This window comes from Galeopterus variegatus, unplaced genomic scaffold, assembly GCF_000696425.1.
Source record: "Galeopterus variegatus unplaced genomic scaffold, G_variegatus-3.0.2 Scaffold1238, whole genome shotgun sequence".
Lineage (NCBI taxonomy): Eukaryota > Metazoa > Chordata > Mammalia > Dermoptera > Cynocephalidae > Galeopterus > Galeopterus variegatus.
Window position 1 is genome coordinate 362,154 of NW_007727349.1, and position 15,829 is coordinate 377,982.

The 15,829-nt window shown below is 41.4% G+C and overlaps 1 protein-coding gene across 1 annotated transcript in view; it reads left to right on the forward strand.

Annotated features, from left to right (window-relative positions):
- Positions 1 to 2,401: 2,401 nt before the first annotated feature.
- LOC103592900 (mitogen-activated protein kinase kinase kinase 15) overlaps positions 2,402 to 15,829 on the forward strand; it is a gene marked incomplete at its 3' end in the record, with an annotated part of 62,569 nt that continues 49,141 nt past the window's right edge. Inside the window, exons 1-2 of the mRNA XM_008575777.1 lie at positions 2,402 to 2,541; positions 5,083 to 5,106. Coding sequence (XP_008573999.1) covers positions 2,419 to 2,541; positions 5,083 to 5,106 — 147 coding nt within the window. The remainder of the gene's footprint in view (positions 2,542 to 5,082; positions 5,107 to 15,829) is intronic.

Genomic DNA, 15,829 nt, shown 5'->3' on the forward strand with positions numbered 1-15,829 from the left:
TCGTGGAGCCCAGGAGTTTATAAACAATTTCAGGGGGTTGTTTTACAAAGTTCCTCCCTCTCTACAATCTCCTTTGTACTTTCTGGTTTTCCTGGGGCTCCCCTTTTCAGTCCTATGGTCAGAAAGCTGGAGCTTTAGTTATCCCACTTTGCCTCACTCTTCCCACAACTGGGCCCACGTCTGAGGCCAGGAGTTGAAGGAGAGTAAAAAGCAGTGGAGGTTTACCCCACCCTCTTAGGACCACAGCTCCTCCAGTTAGAGAAGGAGGTTCCCCTCTCTGAGTTCCAAGCACCTGTGGGCCCCTGCTGCCACCAACTGTATCTGCTTTTATTGCTGTGGGATTGCAGGGGTCCTGGGGTACAGAGAAAAGGAAAAAAGTAGGGAATTTCCCTTACTTTTCTGAGCATTAAGAGGTCCTTTTCCTGCTCTTTAGAGGGCTTCTCCTGGTAACCTCTGTGTCCATACCTAACGCCCTCTCTGGGTTTTAGGCTGCCTTAGTCCAGGCTGGGGATACAAGGGAAAAATGGGACACTTGCTGCTGGCTTGGTGGTACTTTGAAATCTGATCTTCTTTCCCAGTCTGCTCGCTATGATTTACTTTTCACATTCCTGAAATAGCTGTTCCAACCATTCTGTCTAGATTTTATAGCCACATCCAAGGAGAGACAGAGTGGAATGCATTTACCCCATCTTGGAACCAGAACTCAAACTTGTGCCATTAAATTTTGAGGTGTCTTGTCATACAGAATATAGTAAAATATCTCTGCATCTTATTGTTTTTTTTTTTTTTTGACCGGTAAGGGGATCGCTACCCTCGGCTTGGTGTCATCCACACGGTGCTCAGCCAGTGAGCGCACCAGCCATCCCTGTATAGGATCTGAACCCACGGCCTCGGCGCTAACAGCACTGCACTCACCCGAGTGAGCCACGGGGCCGGCCCTGCATCTTATTATTAAAGCTTACTAATACACCAAAATATCCTGAATCCAGCCACATTGTATCAGACCAGTAATATCCATGCAAGATCCCCCGTATGACCATTAAGGTTGAACGCAAAAGAGTAGAATAAATCGAATAAAAGGAGATGGAAATTGCTGATATCATGAAGGTGCTTAATTGGCCTCCAATGTAGCCTACCAACTATTTTTGTTGTAAGCTGGGAGCAAAGACCACTTTGATGTTTAGAGTGCTTATTGGCTTGTCATTGGATCTCACAAGGCTAAAGTTTCAAGACTTGTTGAATGGGTTCATTCAAAAATGTGCTGTCTGTCCTGGGAATGAGAATTCTGTATCCAAAGTGCTTGTTGTTCCTAAGAAGCAAATAGATAATTTTTGTAAAGCCTATGGCTATTGAGGCATACTTGAGGCAAATAATAAACTATGCACATTCACTCTCAAGGGACCACCTAAGAAAAAGGAAATTGGTACATGAAAAAAAGAAAAATTAGAAGGGGTAAGGACAAAGAAATATGGCCCTGTATGGAGCAATGAGTCATCACCACCACCAGTGGAACTCAGTTCCCTCCACAGGCTGTGGAGACAGATCCCACTGAGGAAGTGTAGGGCACAGAATGGGTGAAATGAAAGAAATTTGTATCTCACATCTCTGGAGGCTGGGAAGTCCAAAATCAAGGTGCCAACAGATTTAGTGTCATGTGATAACCAGCTTTCTAGTTCACAGCCAGGGCCGCCGTGATGTGTCCTCACATGGTGGAAGAGACAAGGCAGCTCTCTGGGGCTTCTTTTATAAGGGCACTAATCGCATTTATGAGGGCACTACACTCATGACTTAATCATCTCCCAAAGGCCCCACCTCCTAATACCATCATGTTGGGAGTTAGGATTTCAACATATGAATTTGGAGGGACACATACATTCAGTCTATAATGTGCATGTGTGCACGTGTGCATGCACACATGAAGATGATAAATACAGAGATCAGGATAGAGGTTTTCTCTGGGCAGGAGGGAGGTGGGATCAGGGAGAGGCACGTGGGGCTCTGAGAGTGCAGGTAATGCTCTGTGACTTGGCATGCGTGGTGAGTACGTGGTTTTTCATTTTACTATACTTTATACTTCATATATAGGCTAAATATATTCTTTGGATATATAACGTATTTTAGAACAAAAAATAACGTTAAAAATAGATCCATCAGGAAGTTCTAAGTGAGGCTATGCTACCAGCACTTCGAAGAAGAAAGAGGATTTTTTTGTTTTTGTTTTTATTGTTTCATTCTTAACGCTTTTCTTCCACAGTTCATGGGGGTAATTTTCATCAAATCATTCCTCACTTCTACTTTGACTAAAAGGCTGAAATTGCTGCAACTCCGTGTAGGTGATTATCAGCTAAGTAGGCAGATCATCTCCCTGCCTCCCACCCTGTCCTCTCCTTGTTCATCTCAGATGTTGCTGTGGTGGACATGAGTGATGTCTCCAGACAGCCTTCCCTCTTCTACCATCTTGGAGTCCGTGAAAGCTTTGACATGGCCAATAATGTGATCCTGTACCACGACACCGATGCCGACACTGCTCTTTCATTGAAGGTAAAGGGGATTATTCCCCTTGTCCTGAATACTTTGTTATGTGTCCAGCTGAAATGTAATGGTAGCACAGGAGGTTGGGGTAAAACAAGAAAGACCTGTGTATTAGTCCGTTTCTGTTGCTTACAATGAAATACCTAGAACTGGGTAATTTAGAAAGAAAACGAAATTTATTGTTTACAGTTTCTGAGGCTGGGAAGTCCAAAGTCCATCAAGTGGTGACAACAGTGACCCAGAGGTCTCATATTGCAAGATGGTGGAAGCAGAGAGAGACAGTTCATGCACTGTCCTTTTAAAGCCCTCAGAACCACGCCCCTGACTGCCATTACTAATTCATTCACTACAGCAGGGATCTAACCACCTCTTCAAGGCCCCACCTTTCAATTACCATAATAGGATTCCCACCCTCAACAGTTACAGTGGGGATTAAGCTTCAATGAGGTTGGGGGGGAGGGGGCATTCAGTCTACAGCAACCTGCTTGTGCACTTCCTTCCTTCCCCCCAGGGGTTCTAGCTCATACAGATGACTTCCTGGCCACTGTGTGAGCATCCTTGCTACAGTCATGCATTTGCAGGCAACTGGAGTATTTCCAGGCTCATCAGGGAAACAAAGGCAGAAACTCCTGTTAGTTTCCATTGAAGCAAACACTCTATTCTGAATCCCTTCATGGGCAATTTGATCCAAAACTGCACATTATAAAAATCAGTTCTCAATTTGAGTAAGAATATGGAGACATTTAAGTTACCAAAATGGGCAGAAAATTTTAGCAGAGGCATATCAGTATTTAATCTGTTATTTTCTCCCAGTCTGAAAGCAAAGCAAAACTAAAAATTTGTGTGTTCCTGCACAACTCCGTAATTATAGAGAATTCCTAAAATGTACTTTTAAAATGCTTATATTTGTAAAATTTGTGAATGTTTAAAGTGAGTATTCCAAAATTCAGCTAATATTAATATTGCTGAATTTCTTAGTATCAGTCAGAAACTCATGGTCTATATTAAATCATTTTAGGAATAATAGACTAATTTGTTTCCAGCAGTGCTTCTCAACCTTGACTGCACTTTAGAATCACCTGGAGAGCTTGTCAATATCCTTATACCCAAGCCACACCCCAGACCAATTACATCACAATCTCTGGGGTCAAGGCCAGGGCATGGGGATTTTTTAGACCTCCTAAAGGTGTCAGAACCTGTGGTTTAGAGAGCTGACCTTCACAGACATCATTTCTAAATGTCCAGCTCCTTCAGTATTAAAAATCGCTAGCATATAATAGTATAATTTTATGCCACAGTTGGACATTTTTGTTTGTGTTATTGAGATTTAATATTAACCAGATTTTCTGGGTTCCGTAATTATTTGAGATTATTTCCTGGTAGAAATACCGCCTGTTTCAGATGTGTATCTTGTATGTGTTAAAAATCACATACACTTTACATAGATGTGTACTCCGTAATTATAGCACAGTGCTGTACTTTAAGAAGTCATTCATATAAAAGTGAAAGAAGAAACTGTTTTATTACTGCACCTTACATTGTATAATAGTTTCCCTGTGGCTATAAATCAATGTAAATTTCTTTGCATATTTAGATATTGACTTTTTCTTTTACTGATTTTCACTAAGATGAAATGCTTAGAAATATTTAGAATTCAGAAAATATGAAAGTGTAGATTATTAAGCTATATTTTGGTGACAAACATGAAATTAGAATGTACTTTTTTTTCCAATTCAATACATATTTTCCCTCAACTGTGCCTTAGCAAAGCCTTCTGGAAAGTCCTATGACCTAGATAAGTTTTAATTTTTAATGAAACATGAAATTATTTCCTAAAGCAGAAATGGGTAGTTGGTTATATCTAACACTAGAACAAGCAGTCTGCATTTGTTATTAAAAAATAGAAATCTCAGACTACACTGAACATGTTTTACAAGGCAGCTGTTTAATTATGTTTTCTTTTTTCAGAAATGGGGGTTTTCAGTGCATAAATGATACAGTCAAGGGCTGCATAATGATCATGCTGAATTAACTGACTGAAAATGTTGTTGCTGAATTTAAACATTCCTAGACAGTTCTAGTGAGATGTCAGGGATCCCACCAGCAACCGACTGTGGCATGGCCAGCAGCCTTCATGTTTATCTGTTCAAGAGATGGTTCCAGACCCAACGCTGGCATAGTGCTTCCTTGCTGTCACTGACCTTCTCTTCTAGGAAGGTGAGATGCGGGACACTGAACACCCCAGACTTAAGTCCCCAAATATCTTTTGGGCAAAAGCATTGGCAATGCTCTGGAAAAATCCTTATAAGTACAAATGGCCCCCAGTAGTTCCAAAGCTAACCACTTATCGTCAGTTTTCCTTGAAATGTGAATTTTACAGTTCTCAGAGTTTCACTCTTTTCGAAGTTTTTGGGTGGAGGGAGGTTTCAAATGGTTAATTCTTGCCCTGGGGTGGGTGCTGGATGACGGGGGTGGAGAGTGCTGGCTAATGCTTATGGAAATGAATGGTCTTGAAAAAAAGCTATATTCATCTTTTCTTTTTCTTTTCAGGATATGGTAACTCAAAAAAACACAGTAAGTATTACAGTTTCAGATTTTTAGTGTCATGGTTGTAAATTCGTAAAATGCTTGCCTGAAAATCGCACAGGCAGCAAGGTGACTTCCGATGGTGCCTGTTGGTTGTGTTTCCAAGGAGGGGACAGTAAGGGCAGCTGGAAACCCCCATCCCTCAACCCACCAGCTAGCTCAGGCCCACTCAGCGGCTGAGGGTGTGGGGCAGAAGGGCAGGTCAGGCACGTGTATGTTCTTCATTACTCACTAGGGCTTTGAGCTTGGAAGTGTCTGGGTGTCTCCTTCTGCACTGGGTTGGTGTTCCTGGGGACCACCAAGAGTCTTTTTGCTGGAGCCAGTACCTCCCATACTTCCCCACCAAAGCTTCCCTAATGATGCAGAAATGTGAACTTGTACTCTAGTTAATATGTGGGTCTCACCTGAAGTTCCTTCCCACAAGCTGAATAGAAGTAGGATGGAATTCCACCCCTTCTGTCACATTTAGGTCCTGAAGCCTCCTGATTTGGCTTTAAAAGTTCCTGCAGGGCCGGCCCGGTGGCACACTGCTACAGTGCGCCGCTTGGGAAGTGCGGCGGCGCTCCCGCCGAGGGTTCGGATCCCACATGCAGACCGGCCGCTCACTGGCTGAGCGAGGAGCGGGGGCAACACCGAGGGTTGCGATCCCGTTGCCGGTCCCGGTCCAGTACAGGTGCGACACTGAGGGTTGCGATCCGTTGCCGGTCACAAAAAAAGACAAAAAGACAAAAAAAAAAAAAAAAAGTTCCTGCAATTACCTACTTTTATTGTTATATTGGTTTGAACAGTCTAATGAAACCACCACCCTAAAAACATTTAAACAAGAGCATGTCCTCAGAAATTGTGCCAAAGTTATCCTGTACCTTTGAGTGCACCCCAAGCTGCCCATACCCCCAGACCCATGGCAGTGTAGTTTGAGAAACCATGACCTAGACTTAGGACAGGCCCTTGGTCTTTGTCCTTTGGGCCTCAGACTCCTTCCCCCTGACCCTTCTAGAAGGGAAGGACCTCCACCCTCTTTTCCTGTTCCAACTGGAGTTCCTAGAGGGAGAGGGAAAAGAGGGCCCAGAGGCTCAGCTCTCCCCAGCGGGCTCTGCAGGGGAGCAGGAGCTTTGCATGACTTTGCCCCTCTGCGGAAGGCCCACCCTGCAGCTGTGGGGCTCAGGCTTCCCCAGGCCCTCCACAGCGGTCCCTACCTGAGGTGGAAGGCTTCCCCCTCCTCTTCCAGCCAAAGGATGAAGTTCTAGAAACACGGCAAATGAGGTAGTTTATGTGATTACCATTGGAGCATGGATTTAACATGGAGGCCTGTAAAACAAGGCATGAGGGTGGCTTCAAGTTCCTCTGAGGAAAAAAAATGGGACGATGTGGTGTGGCTTTGTGTTGTTCCATTTATGTCCTGATGTTGTCCACATATGGGATCTTTCTGGATCTTGATTTTTTTAGTCACCTCCTTCATGGAGAAATAGGGGAGCAGTCAAAGGAGTTTGGGCCTGAGGCCCAGGAGGCACAGGTTGTAGTTGCGGTCCTGTCTCTACCACTGAACAGTCATTCCGCTCCTCCTAGCCCTCAGAATCCTCATTAGTAGAATGAGAAATGTTGAACTCTGTCATTTTGTTCATAGATACCTTCCAGTCCTCAATCTCTGTGGTTCCATATTTGTTGCACATGCAAAAAGATGTAACTTGGATTTAATGCTGGAAATGTCTATGAAACACTTATTCCTTAAAACAAGAGTTACGTTAAGGCAAGAAGTAAGGGAGAAAACTTGTTTTCTTTTCCCATTCCTGACTGTTGGAGACTTAGTGTCATTCTGTTATAATTCCACTACATAGCCACCCTTCTGGTATATTCTCCCTCCTCCTAAACACCTAGGAATTTCTAAACATTCTTAGTAATTCTAAGCATACCTTGGCATCCTTCTTCCTAGATAGCTTGTTTGTTTGTTTGCTTAGGAATAAACTTATTCTAAAGGATTTGGCAACTAAACTCTCCATTGTATCTGGCATGATGTTAGAATTCAGTGCCCAGTATTGGTTGTCATGCTTGGCAAGGTGTGAAAATTTAGAGCTTTCAGAGAAATTAAGAAAAAAAAAAAAAAAAAAAACATGAAGTGACTTGAAGAGTAGGAAACAGCGCCTAAGAGAAAAGGCTGAAGGGAAATAAACCTTGAGAGGTACACCACTAATAGTTATTTTAAATGTCTTTAAATGTTATCCTCTCTCTGAAAATAAGGAGTTACTTCTCCACTCCAGATGGGATGGAAGCAGGGCAAACAGAAAAATGGTTTGGATCAGCAGAATGGACATGTTGCATCTACTGGTGATTAAACATTAAAATAGATGGTCAAAGCAAATTGGGTGACTTTTAAGGAGAGCTTGCTCAGTTGTCCCCTACATGTAGATTGGGGTAACACTGGAATCAGAGGCCTGGATTGTAAGACCCCAGAGGTTCCAAAAGCAAATCTGATGGAATTGTGGGTTTGTGGTCATTTTGGAAAGACTTTTTTAAAAAACACACAACATAGTCACAATTAGTGAACTGTTAATTCCTGTAGGTCAGGGATACAGATGCCATACCCAGAACACGCAGCCAGATGTTTGAAGTGATTTATGAATATGTGAAAATCAAGATGCTTTGAGATCTCTGTCTTCAGGGAGTCATTTGGTATTTCTAGAATTGTGCCTGGTGTCATATTGAATTCAGCTTCATTTGGCAGAGGAGTGGATACATTGTCTCCATTTCTAGGAGCAGTCAATTTGCAGGGATGTAAGGAAAGGGAAACCAATCTCTGAGCTTCAGGCTGGACCATCCACAACCATTCTGGGCTCCTTTGCTCTTTGAAAACAACATGGTATCACCTTTTGCACTCACCTCTTTTTCAGATGATGCTCATTTGTTTTGTTTTTAAAAAGCTGACCCTCAAATTCATATGGAACTGCAAGGGGCCCCAAGGTCACAGAATATCACTCCTATGTTTTCTTTCAAAAGTTTTATAGTTTTAGCTCTTACATTTAGGTCTCCATTCCATTTTGAGTTAATTTGTGTCTGGTGTGAGGTAGAGATCCACCAACTTCATTCTTCTGCATGTGGATATCCAGTTGTCCCGGCACCATTTGTAGAAAAGACTATCTTTTCCCCATCGAATTGTCTTGGCACAATTGTCAAAATCAATTGAGGGCTGACCAGTTAGCTCAGTTAGTTAGAGCATGGTGCTAATAACACCAAGATTCAGGGTTTGATCCCTGTATGGCCAGCTACCAAAACAAACAAACCAATTCACAAAAAAACCCCCACAATTGACTATATATGTAAGGGTTTATTTCTGGACTCTCAATTCTATTCCATTGATCTGTATGTCTATCCTTATGCCAGTATCACATTGTTTTGATTACTGTAGCTTTGTAGTAGTTTTTGAAATTGGGAAGTCTGAGTCCTCCTCCCTTCCAGCTCCATATGAATTTGAGGGTCAGCTTTTCCATTTCTGAAAAAAAAAAAAAAAAAAAAAAGCAATTGGAATATTGATAGAGATTTCACTGTATCTGTAGATTGCTTGAGGAGTGTTGCCATTTTAACAATATTAAGTCTTCCAATCCATGAACAGGGGATGGCTTTCTATTTATTTAAGTTGTCTTTAATTTCTTTCAGCAATGTCTTGTAGTTCTCAGTGTACAAGTCTTTCACCTCTTGGTTAAACTTACTCCTGGGTATTTTATTCTTTTAGATGCCCTTGTAAATGGAATTGTTTTTTTTTTTTTTGTCTTTTGTCTTTTTTCCGTGTCTGGCAACGGATCGCAACCCTCAGTGTTGCCCCCGTACCGGACCGGGGACCAGCAACGGGATTGCAACCCTCGGTGTTGCTCCCACGCCTCGCTCAGCCAGTGAGCGGGAACCGGTCTGTATGTGGGATCCGAACCCTTGGGCGGGAGCGCCGCCGCGCTTCCCAAGCGGCGCACTATCCAGTGCGCCACCAGGCCGGCCCTGGAATTGTTTTTTTAATTTCCTTTTCAGGATTGATTTTTTAAAAAATACCTTTCACAAAAATATTTTTATTTTTACTTTTATTTTTGAAACATAATCGATTATACATATTTGTGATGTATCAATACCTGTGCACAATACATGATGTTCAAATCAAGATAATTAGTATATTCATCTTTACAAAACATAATCATTCTTTGTGACCCTTAACCACACTCTTGCTAACTCCCCTCCCACTTTCCTACCTCTAATAACCGCAGTTCTGTTCTCTCCTTCTGAAAGTTCAATGTATTGTTATGATTGCTGTTTCTTTCATTCTTTCTTTACTTCAGAATTCAGAGTTTGATTGAGTTAGAAATGTGGTTCAGTTTAAGTCAGGGTTCCATAGAAATGACTTCTTGCTTCCTGTATTATTTTCATCCATTTAATTCTTATGTTATTTTCTTCTGTTTTAGAGATAATGAAGATAGCCACTTTCAGCATTTTATCTTTTCAGAAAACATGTTTATATGATGACAGATCAAAGTTGTGCCTTTATGAAAGCAAAAGAGTGAAAATGCAGCCAACCCCAAGGATACTTTATGTATTAAACTTTGGAACTTCCTGGTAGTTTGTGACTAGTGTACATAGTTAATAGATATTCTGGAACTTCATTTTAAATTTTCCTTCGCAAGAACAACCATGCCTTCAAGCTTATGACACATTTTGCAGATTGATTTCTCCTAGAAGCAGACTCTGAGACTGAGTTTAGGATATGGTAGGTTTATTACGAGGTGCCCTTGAGATTGTTCCTGAGGACAGGGAGGGAATGGGACAGGGCTGGACAGAAGGAGAAATGGAGCTGGGGTGCAGGCTCAGTGACAGCCTTGGCCAACCCAACGGGGAACTCTGGAGCCAGAATAGTCTTTCTGAGTTGTCCTGAGTTGGGATGAGATGGCCAGGCTTTTATACTTCTGCATCCATCCATCACTGGAAGGAGGATAACCTTGGATGGGGTGCTCTCTGCAACTGAGGCAGTTCCAGAAGGGACTGACAGAGAGGGCTGATACCTGAAGAGCTCCCAGCAGCTAGGGTGACATATCCTTCCTTGAGGGGGGTCTGGGTAGCATTCCTGAATGCCCACCACATTATAATCATTTCATTTGAGAAATATATAGATCATATATACCCCAAGACTAAGAAATATATCTCCAAAGCTAATAGGTGCAGAAATAATGTTTTCCACTAAATTGGTGGGTAATTACCTGAAAGCGCTGGGTAGCCTTATCAGAGAAGAAACATGGAGACATACACCTTCCCTGTCCCCCAGAGAATTACTGGGAAAAAGTGAGGTATTCTACCCAATACTTGTAGAAGGAATTGTTAAATAAGTACATTAGAACTTTTTTTAATTTGTCATGTCTAAATCCAGAGTTCACAGTTATTGTTTTTTTAAACGAGAGTTAAATCTCCAAGCTAAGATCACATTATTAAAAAAACATGTTATTAAAAAACTAATCTGGTTCTTGACCTCTGGACTAGGTGATTATTTTGTTCTGGAAAGTCAATGAGTTTTAGGAGAAACTCATTGTTCCCATTAAAATGGTTATCTTTCTAATCCCAATAAATTGGAAATTTTTTGAGAGGCGGACATTGGCAATATTGAGGGCGTTGTCTTCAATATGGGCAGTCTTCCCTCTGGCTTAAGAGTGTGTTTCGGCCTTGAGTTCAGGGTAACAGAGCTTCTCCTGGTCTTTCCCTCTTGCCTTCCTCAACTTTTCAGTTTGCTATAGCTTGGGATCCAAAATTATCAAAGATGATATAGATTGCTTAGGGACACTTTGGTAAAAGGACAAATATATTCTCTCTACCACTTTTATTAGCAAAGACTCAATTTCAAACAAGAAGGCTATATCCTATAGTACATGGAGAGAGAGAATTTTATTTTTTACACACAGAACATGAATCATGTAAAAATCTCTGCCCTTTGAGTATTTATTTGATTTCGATGCCTGTGTTCTGTTATTTCTACTTGATGTTAAATTCTCTGGTAGTCTTTTTTTTCTATATGCCTGTGATGTTGCTTCTGTTTGTTCTCTTAAATTGGAGTATTCTGGAGGTACAAACCATAAAACTTTTTTCTGTACCTCTCGAGTATCACAGTGGTAATGTCAAATGTCACAGGGCCAATGTCAGAGCCAAGTTATCAATATTGAATCCTGCCTACCAACTGAATAGTCTTTGGGATCCATAGTACCTATCTATTCTCTTTAAATTGAGACATAATTCACATACCATAAAATTCACTATTTACTAATCTGTTTGGGGCATTTTGTACAGTTTTGTTTATTTAAGGATATTTTAGAATTAAGCTGAAGTGACAGTTAGTGACATGAATCCTGGTAAGGGAGGGATAGGGCCTAAGATTTGTCTGGCTCTGTTGTCATCTGTGGGCCATTTGGTTAACCTTGCTGGGTCTTAGTGTCCTTCTGTGTAAAGTGAGACAATTAATGAAGTGACATCTGAGATTCATGCCAGCTCTGAAATAATTCTGTGACTTTATGATAGCCATTCAGTTGTTTAAACAAAGTAGATGAACTAGTGTAATATCTCAGTTAACACTACATGGCATGATTCCAGCAGGGCTATCTTCACTTAACTTTAAGTGGCACGATAGCCTAATTATCCAGTTGAAATTGTTATATAGCTTCTATATATTTGTTTTTCCTATGACCAGATAAATACAGAAAAGTGGCAATATTGAATGCTGTTTGCATTGATCTTAAAAAAAAAAACAACAACTACTGTATTTTCCTGGAATGTGTGTATGCTGATTTTTATAACTCTCCTTTAACTGGCTAGACAAAGAATTATATATATTAAGCTTACACCTTGTAACCAATTCTTTTTATTTTTAGAGTGGTGTCAACTTGGATTTTCTTCCTTAATAAATTGACTTTGTCATACATGGTCACATTAAATAATTAAAAAAATAATAATTGCCCTATGTTCATTTGCTCTCAGAAATTTCTTGGGAAAAATCTGTGCTTTGTCAGTTTCAGTTTTCACTAGGGATTTGCCACCCATTTGCATTAGAAGACACAAGCTCTGAAGTATCACATTCTGCCTGCAATCAAGATGTGCATTTTTCTGCAAGTGCTCAGAAATCAGTTCATCTTTGGTGGTATTAACCCACCTTCCATCTGCCCTATATGCTTTTTCCCCCTCTTCTGATTAGGCCATTTGTTGACTGATTAAATGTTTGTATCATTATAAAAAATGTTCTCTGGAAGGTCAAGCCAAAAGTCTCGTTATGAAGTCGGCTGGGATAAACTCTTATGTATCGTATTTGCTCCAAAGAATTAATTTACAAACCCTGGGCTGCTGTTGAACAGCTTTGCCACCTGCTGCTAGCATAAATAAAAATAAGTGCTGGTATAATGAAGTCCCTTGGCTTGTGTTTCCATCCTGGCCTTCTTGGACCTTTGGCCTCCTTGCATGGCACCTGCTGAGGAGCAAATCCTAGGTGTCCTTTGTTAGCAGCCATGACCGAACCCAACGGACAGTTGAGTTGTAGCCCTGACTCTGTTTTCCTGGGCTGTCCTGGAGAGTCCAGGCAGCTGTCTGTGGATGGCAATTGCACTGTTCTTCACAGAAAGCTTTATAGGTAAAGCTCACTGAAGGAACTCAGACATTTTTTTAAAAAACCATGTTAGATTTATTCTAAATGCAAAAATAAACAAAAACAGACATTCAACCAAAACAAATGGACTAGGAATTGAATGAATAACATTATCACTGTTCTGGGAAAATATGATGTGATATCTGTGCAGGGAGAAATCACCTTCTCAGCTTTAGTCAGACACTTGATAGATTGTGACCAGTTTTCAGTTACAACACTTTTTAAACAAAAACCATTCATTTACCTTTGGGTAAGGTGCTGTTCTGGGCACTTAGAAGGGAACAAAGCAAAGTCCTGCCCTCTTAGAGCTTATATTCTTTTTTTTCTAATTTTTATTGAATCATAATTGATTATACACATTTTGGGGGTTCAACATTGAGATATGTTGATCAAATCAATATTACTAGCATATTTATTGTTACAAATTGTACTTATTCTTTACAGCCCTTGTCCAATCTCTCCCAATCCTCCTTTCCCTCCCTGCTCCCACCTCTGATTACCCTAGATTTCTTCTCTCCTTCTGAGTAATGGTTACTCTGTTGATTTGTTGCCTATATGATCTATGCAATACTGAGAGGTGTGTTCAGGTCCCCCAATATTATCATAGAGCAGATGCTTCTTCTGTCACTCTGGAATGGGATTTGTGGAGAGAGACATCCTCTTCTTTTCTTTGGTCTCTGCTGGTGACTCTCCTTGAGTCAATGCACTCCAGTGGCTGGTGGACCATCTGCATGGTGGTTGTGGCATCTAGCCACTTTTGTAGTAGCCACGGTTATTGTGGTGGCTGTGGTGGGCCACCCACATAGAGGTGATATTTTTGGCATGTTCCTTGGCGCTGATGGTGTGTCTGGTTGTGGGAGGGGGGACTGGTCTCCGACTCCATGCCTCAGGTCCCCAGGTGGGCCCAGAGGTGCTGGCGGTGTGCCTGGGCCAGAACTAATTTGTTATCCTTTGCTTACTTCTAAAATGGGGGAACTTCCTGTGGGAACCAGTACTTGAGCTGTGTGGTTGAGCTAAATTGCTGCTTTGCTGCTGATTCCCTAGGGAAGGCTATTTGTTCAGATCAGGGTTTAATGGTTGACCTTATAGGTACTTCCTGCTCTCCAGAGACCTGGAGCACCTGGGTTGTGTAGAAACTCTGATCTGGGCCTGAGTCTTTTTATCAAACTGCACCCCATGCAGTTCTATATTCCTGACCAGTCTTCTCCAAGTGGTCCTTTGCTGACTGCGCTGACAGTCAGCTGTCCTTGCTGTGCCCCAGTGTTCCCCCAGTGGGCCTGTCTCCCCCACCACCATGCTGCAAACACTTCCCATGGGATGGGCTGTGCACCGGTCCCTTGCAATGACTCACCGGCCTCTGAGTGGCTCCTTTTTGCAGTTGTTGTGGCTCACTGCTCCTATGTGGGTCAACAGGAACCCTATTAGTGGTCTTGCTGTCCTGGGGGCCACCAAGGCCTCCAAATGACTTCATCCAAAGGGCACAGCTGTGGCTTTTGCTGGCTTCTGCTCTGTGCACTCAGCAGCTCCAGCCTTAAGGCAGCTGCAGCACAAAATTGTCAGAGCAGTTTTTTCTTTCTCTCATTGTGGCTTCTCCCACCTTCATGCACTCTGTAGGTCTCTCTTCCTCTTCCCCTGAGCTCTAGCAGCCCCAGCTTGGCTGTTGTTGCTTTTTTCTAGTTGTAAATTGGTTGATTTGTGGGAGAGAGTGATGCTAGGGCCTTCGTCTTGACTGGAAGCCCTCAGGAACTCTGACATTTTTAGGGATGCATCTAGAATATTCTATGTGATGCATCTGCTAAGAGCCTCAAATGGGGGTTCTTAGTCTTTGGGGAGCTATAGGACCCCTTTGTCACTCTAGAGAAACCTATGCACCCGTTCTCAGAATGTGTTTTAAAATGCTTAAGTAGATAGAAAGGATTACAAAGGAGACCAATTATATTGAAATATAGTTATAATAGTTATCAAAATATTTTTTAAAGTTGTATATAGTAATCTATGTGCTTTTTAAGTAATGTCTTCATATCATCAAACAGTAGGTCTAAAACTCATAATTTTGGAGTAGTGATGGGTGTAAAAGTTATTTTGTAATCTCTGTAGGAACTATAATGTGATATGAAAAATTCTGTGACTTTTATTAGTGACAAAGTCTCAGGTCTTGCTAATACTACTAGGGTATGTTACCTACATTCCTAATTGAAGGAAATGTTACATTTCAATTGAAGGCGAATGATGACAAAGATGGAATTTTTTCTCATTCAGGTTTACAGATCCCCCCAGAATTAATGGACCCCAGGTTCAGAACTGTTAGTCTGGTCTAGAACTATTGCACATAGCTAATATTTCTTGGATGCCCACCATGTGCAAAGCACTTTACGAAAATGACCATATTTAAACCTCTATTGTCTGATGAGGTTGACATTATTGTCTCCATTTTAAAGATGAGAAAACTGATGTTTAGATAAATACACTTTCCAGGGCCATCCAGCTAGGATGGGGTGGGGGGGGATAGAGTTGGGATTCAGTCCTCAGTCCTCTGAATTCTTCACCACATTGTTATGCTTGAGTTGAGATGACACTGAATTCCTATTTCAATGCTGTTAAGGTATTTCTTGTTCACCTAACTTTGCAAATGTGAAAAACAAAACGCTACCCAATCCCACTAAGGGTATGATGATGCTGGCATGCCCTCATATGCTGCTGGTGGGAGTAGGAGTTGCTCCATCCTTTTTGACAGCAAGTTGGCTACACATATCAAGAACCTTAAACTTGCTCTAAGTAATTTTGCTGCTGGGAAGCTATCCATAAGAAAAGACCACAATACAAAGATGCCATATGCAAATATGTTCATCTCAGTGATATTTACAGTAAAGAAGATTTCAAAACAAACTGAGAGTTAAGCAATAGGAGAATGGGTGAGTATACTATATATTTACCAGATGGTGTATTAGGCAGGCATTAAAAATTATGACATTTAAGACTATATAATTAAACTTTCATAATGAGTGCTTATTTAAAAAGCACCTATTATTTAACCTAGTGATGATATAGGACAGTCTGTTCACTGCAATG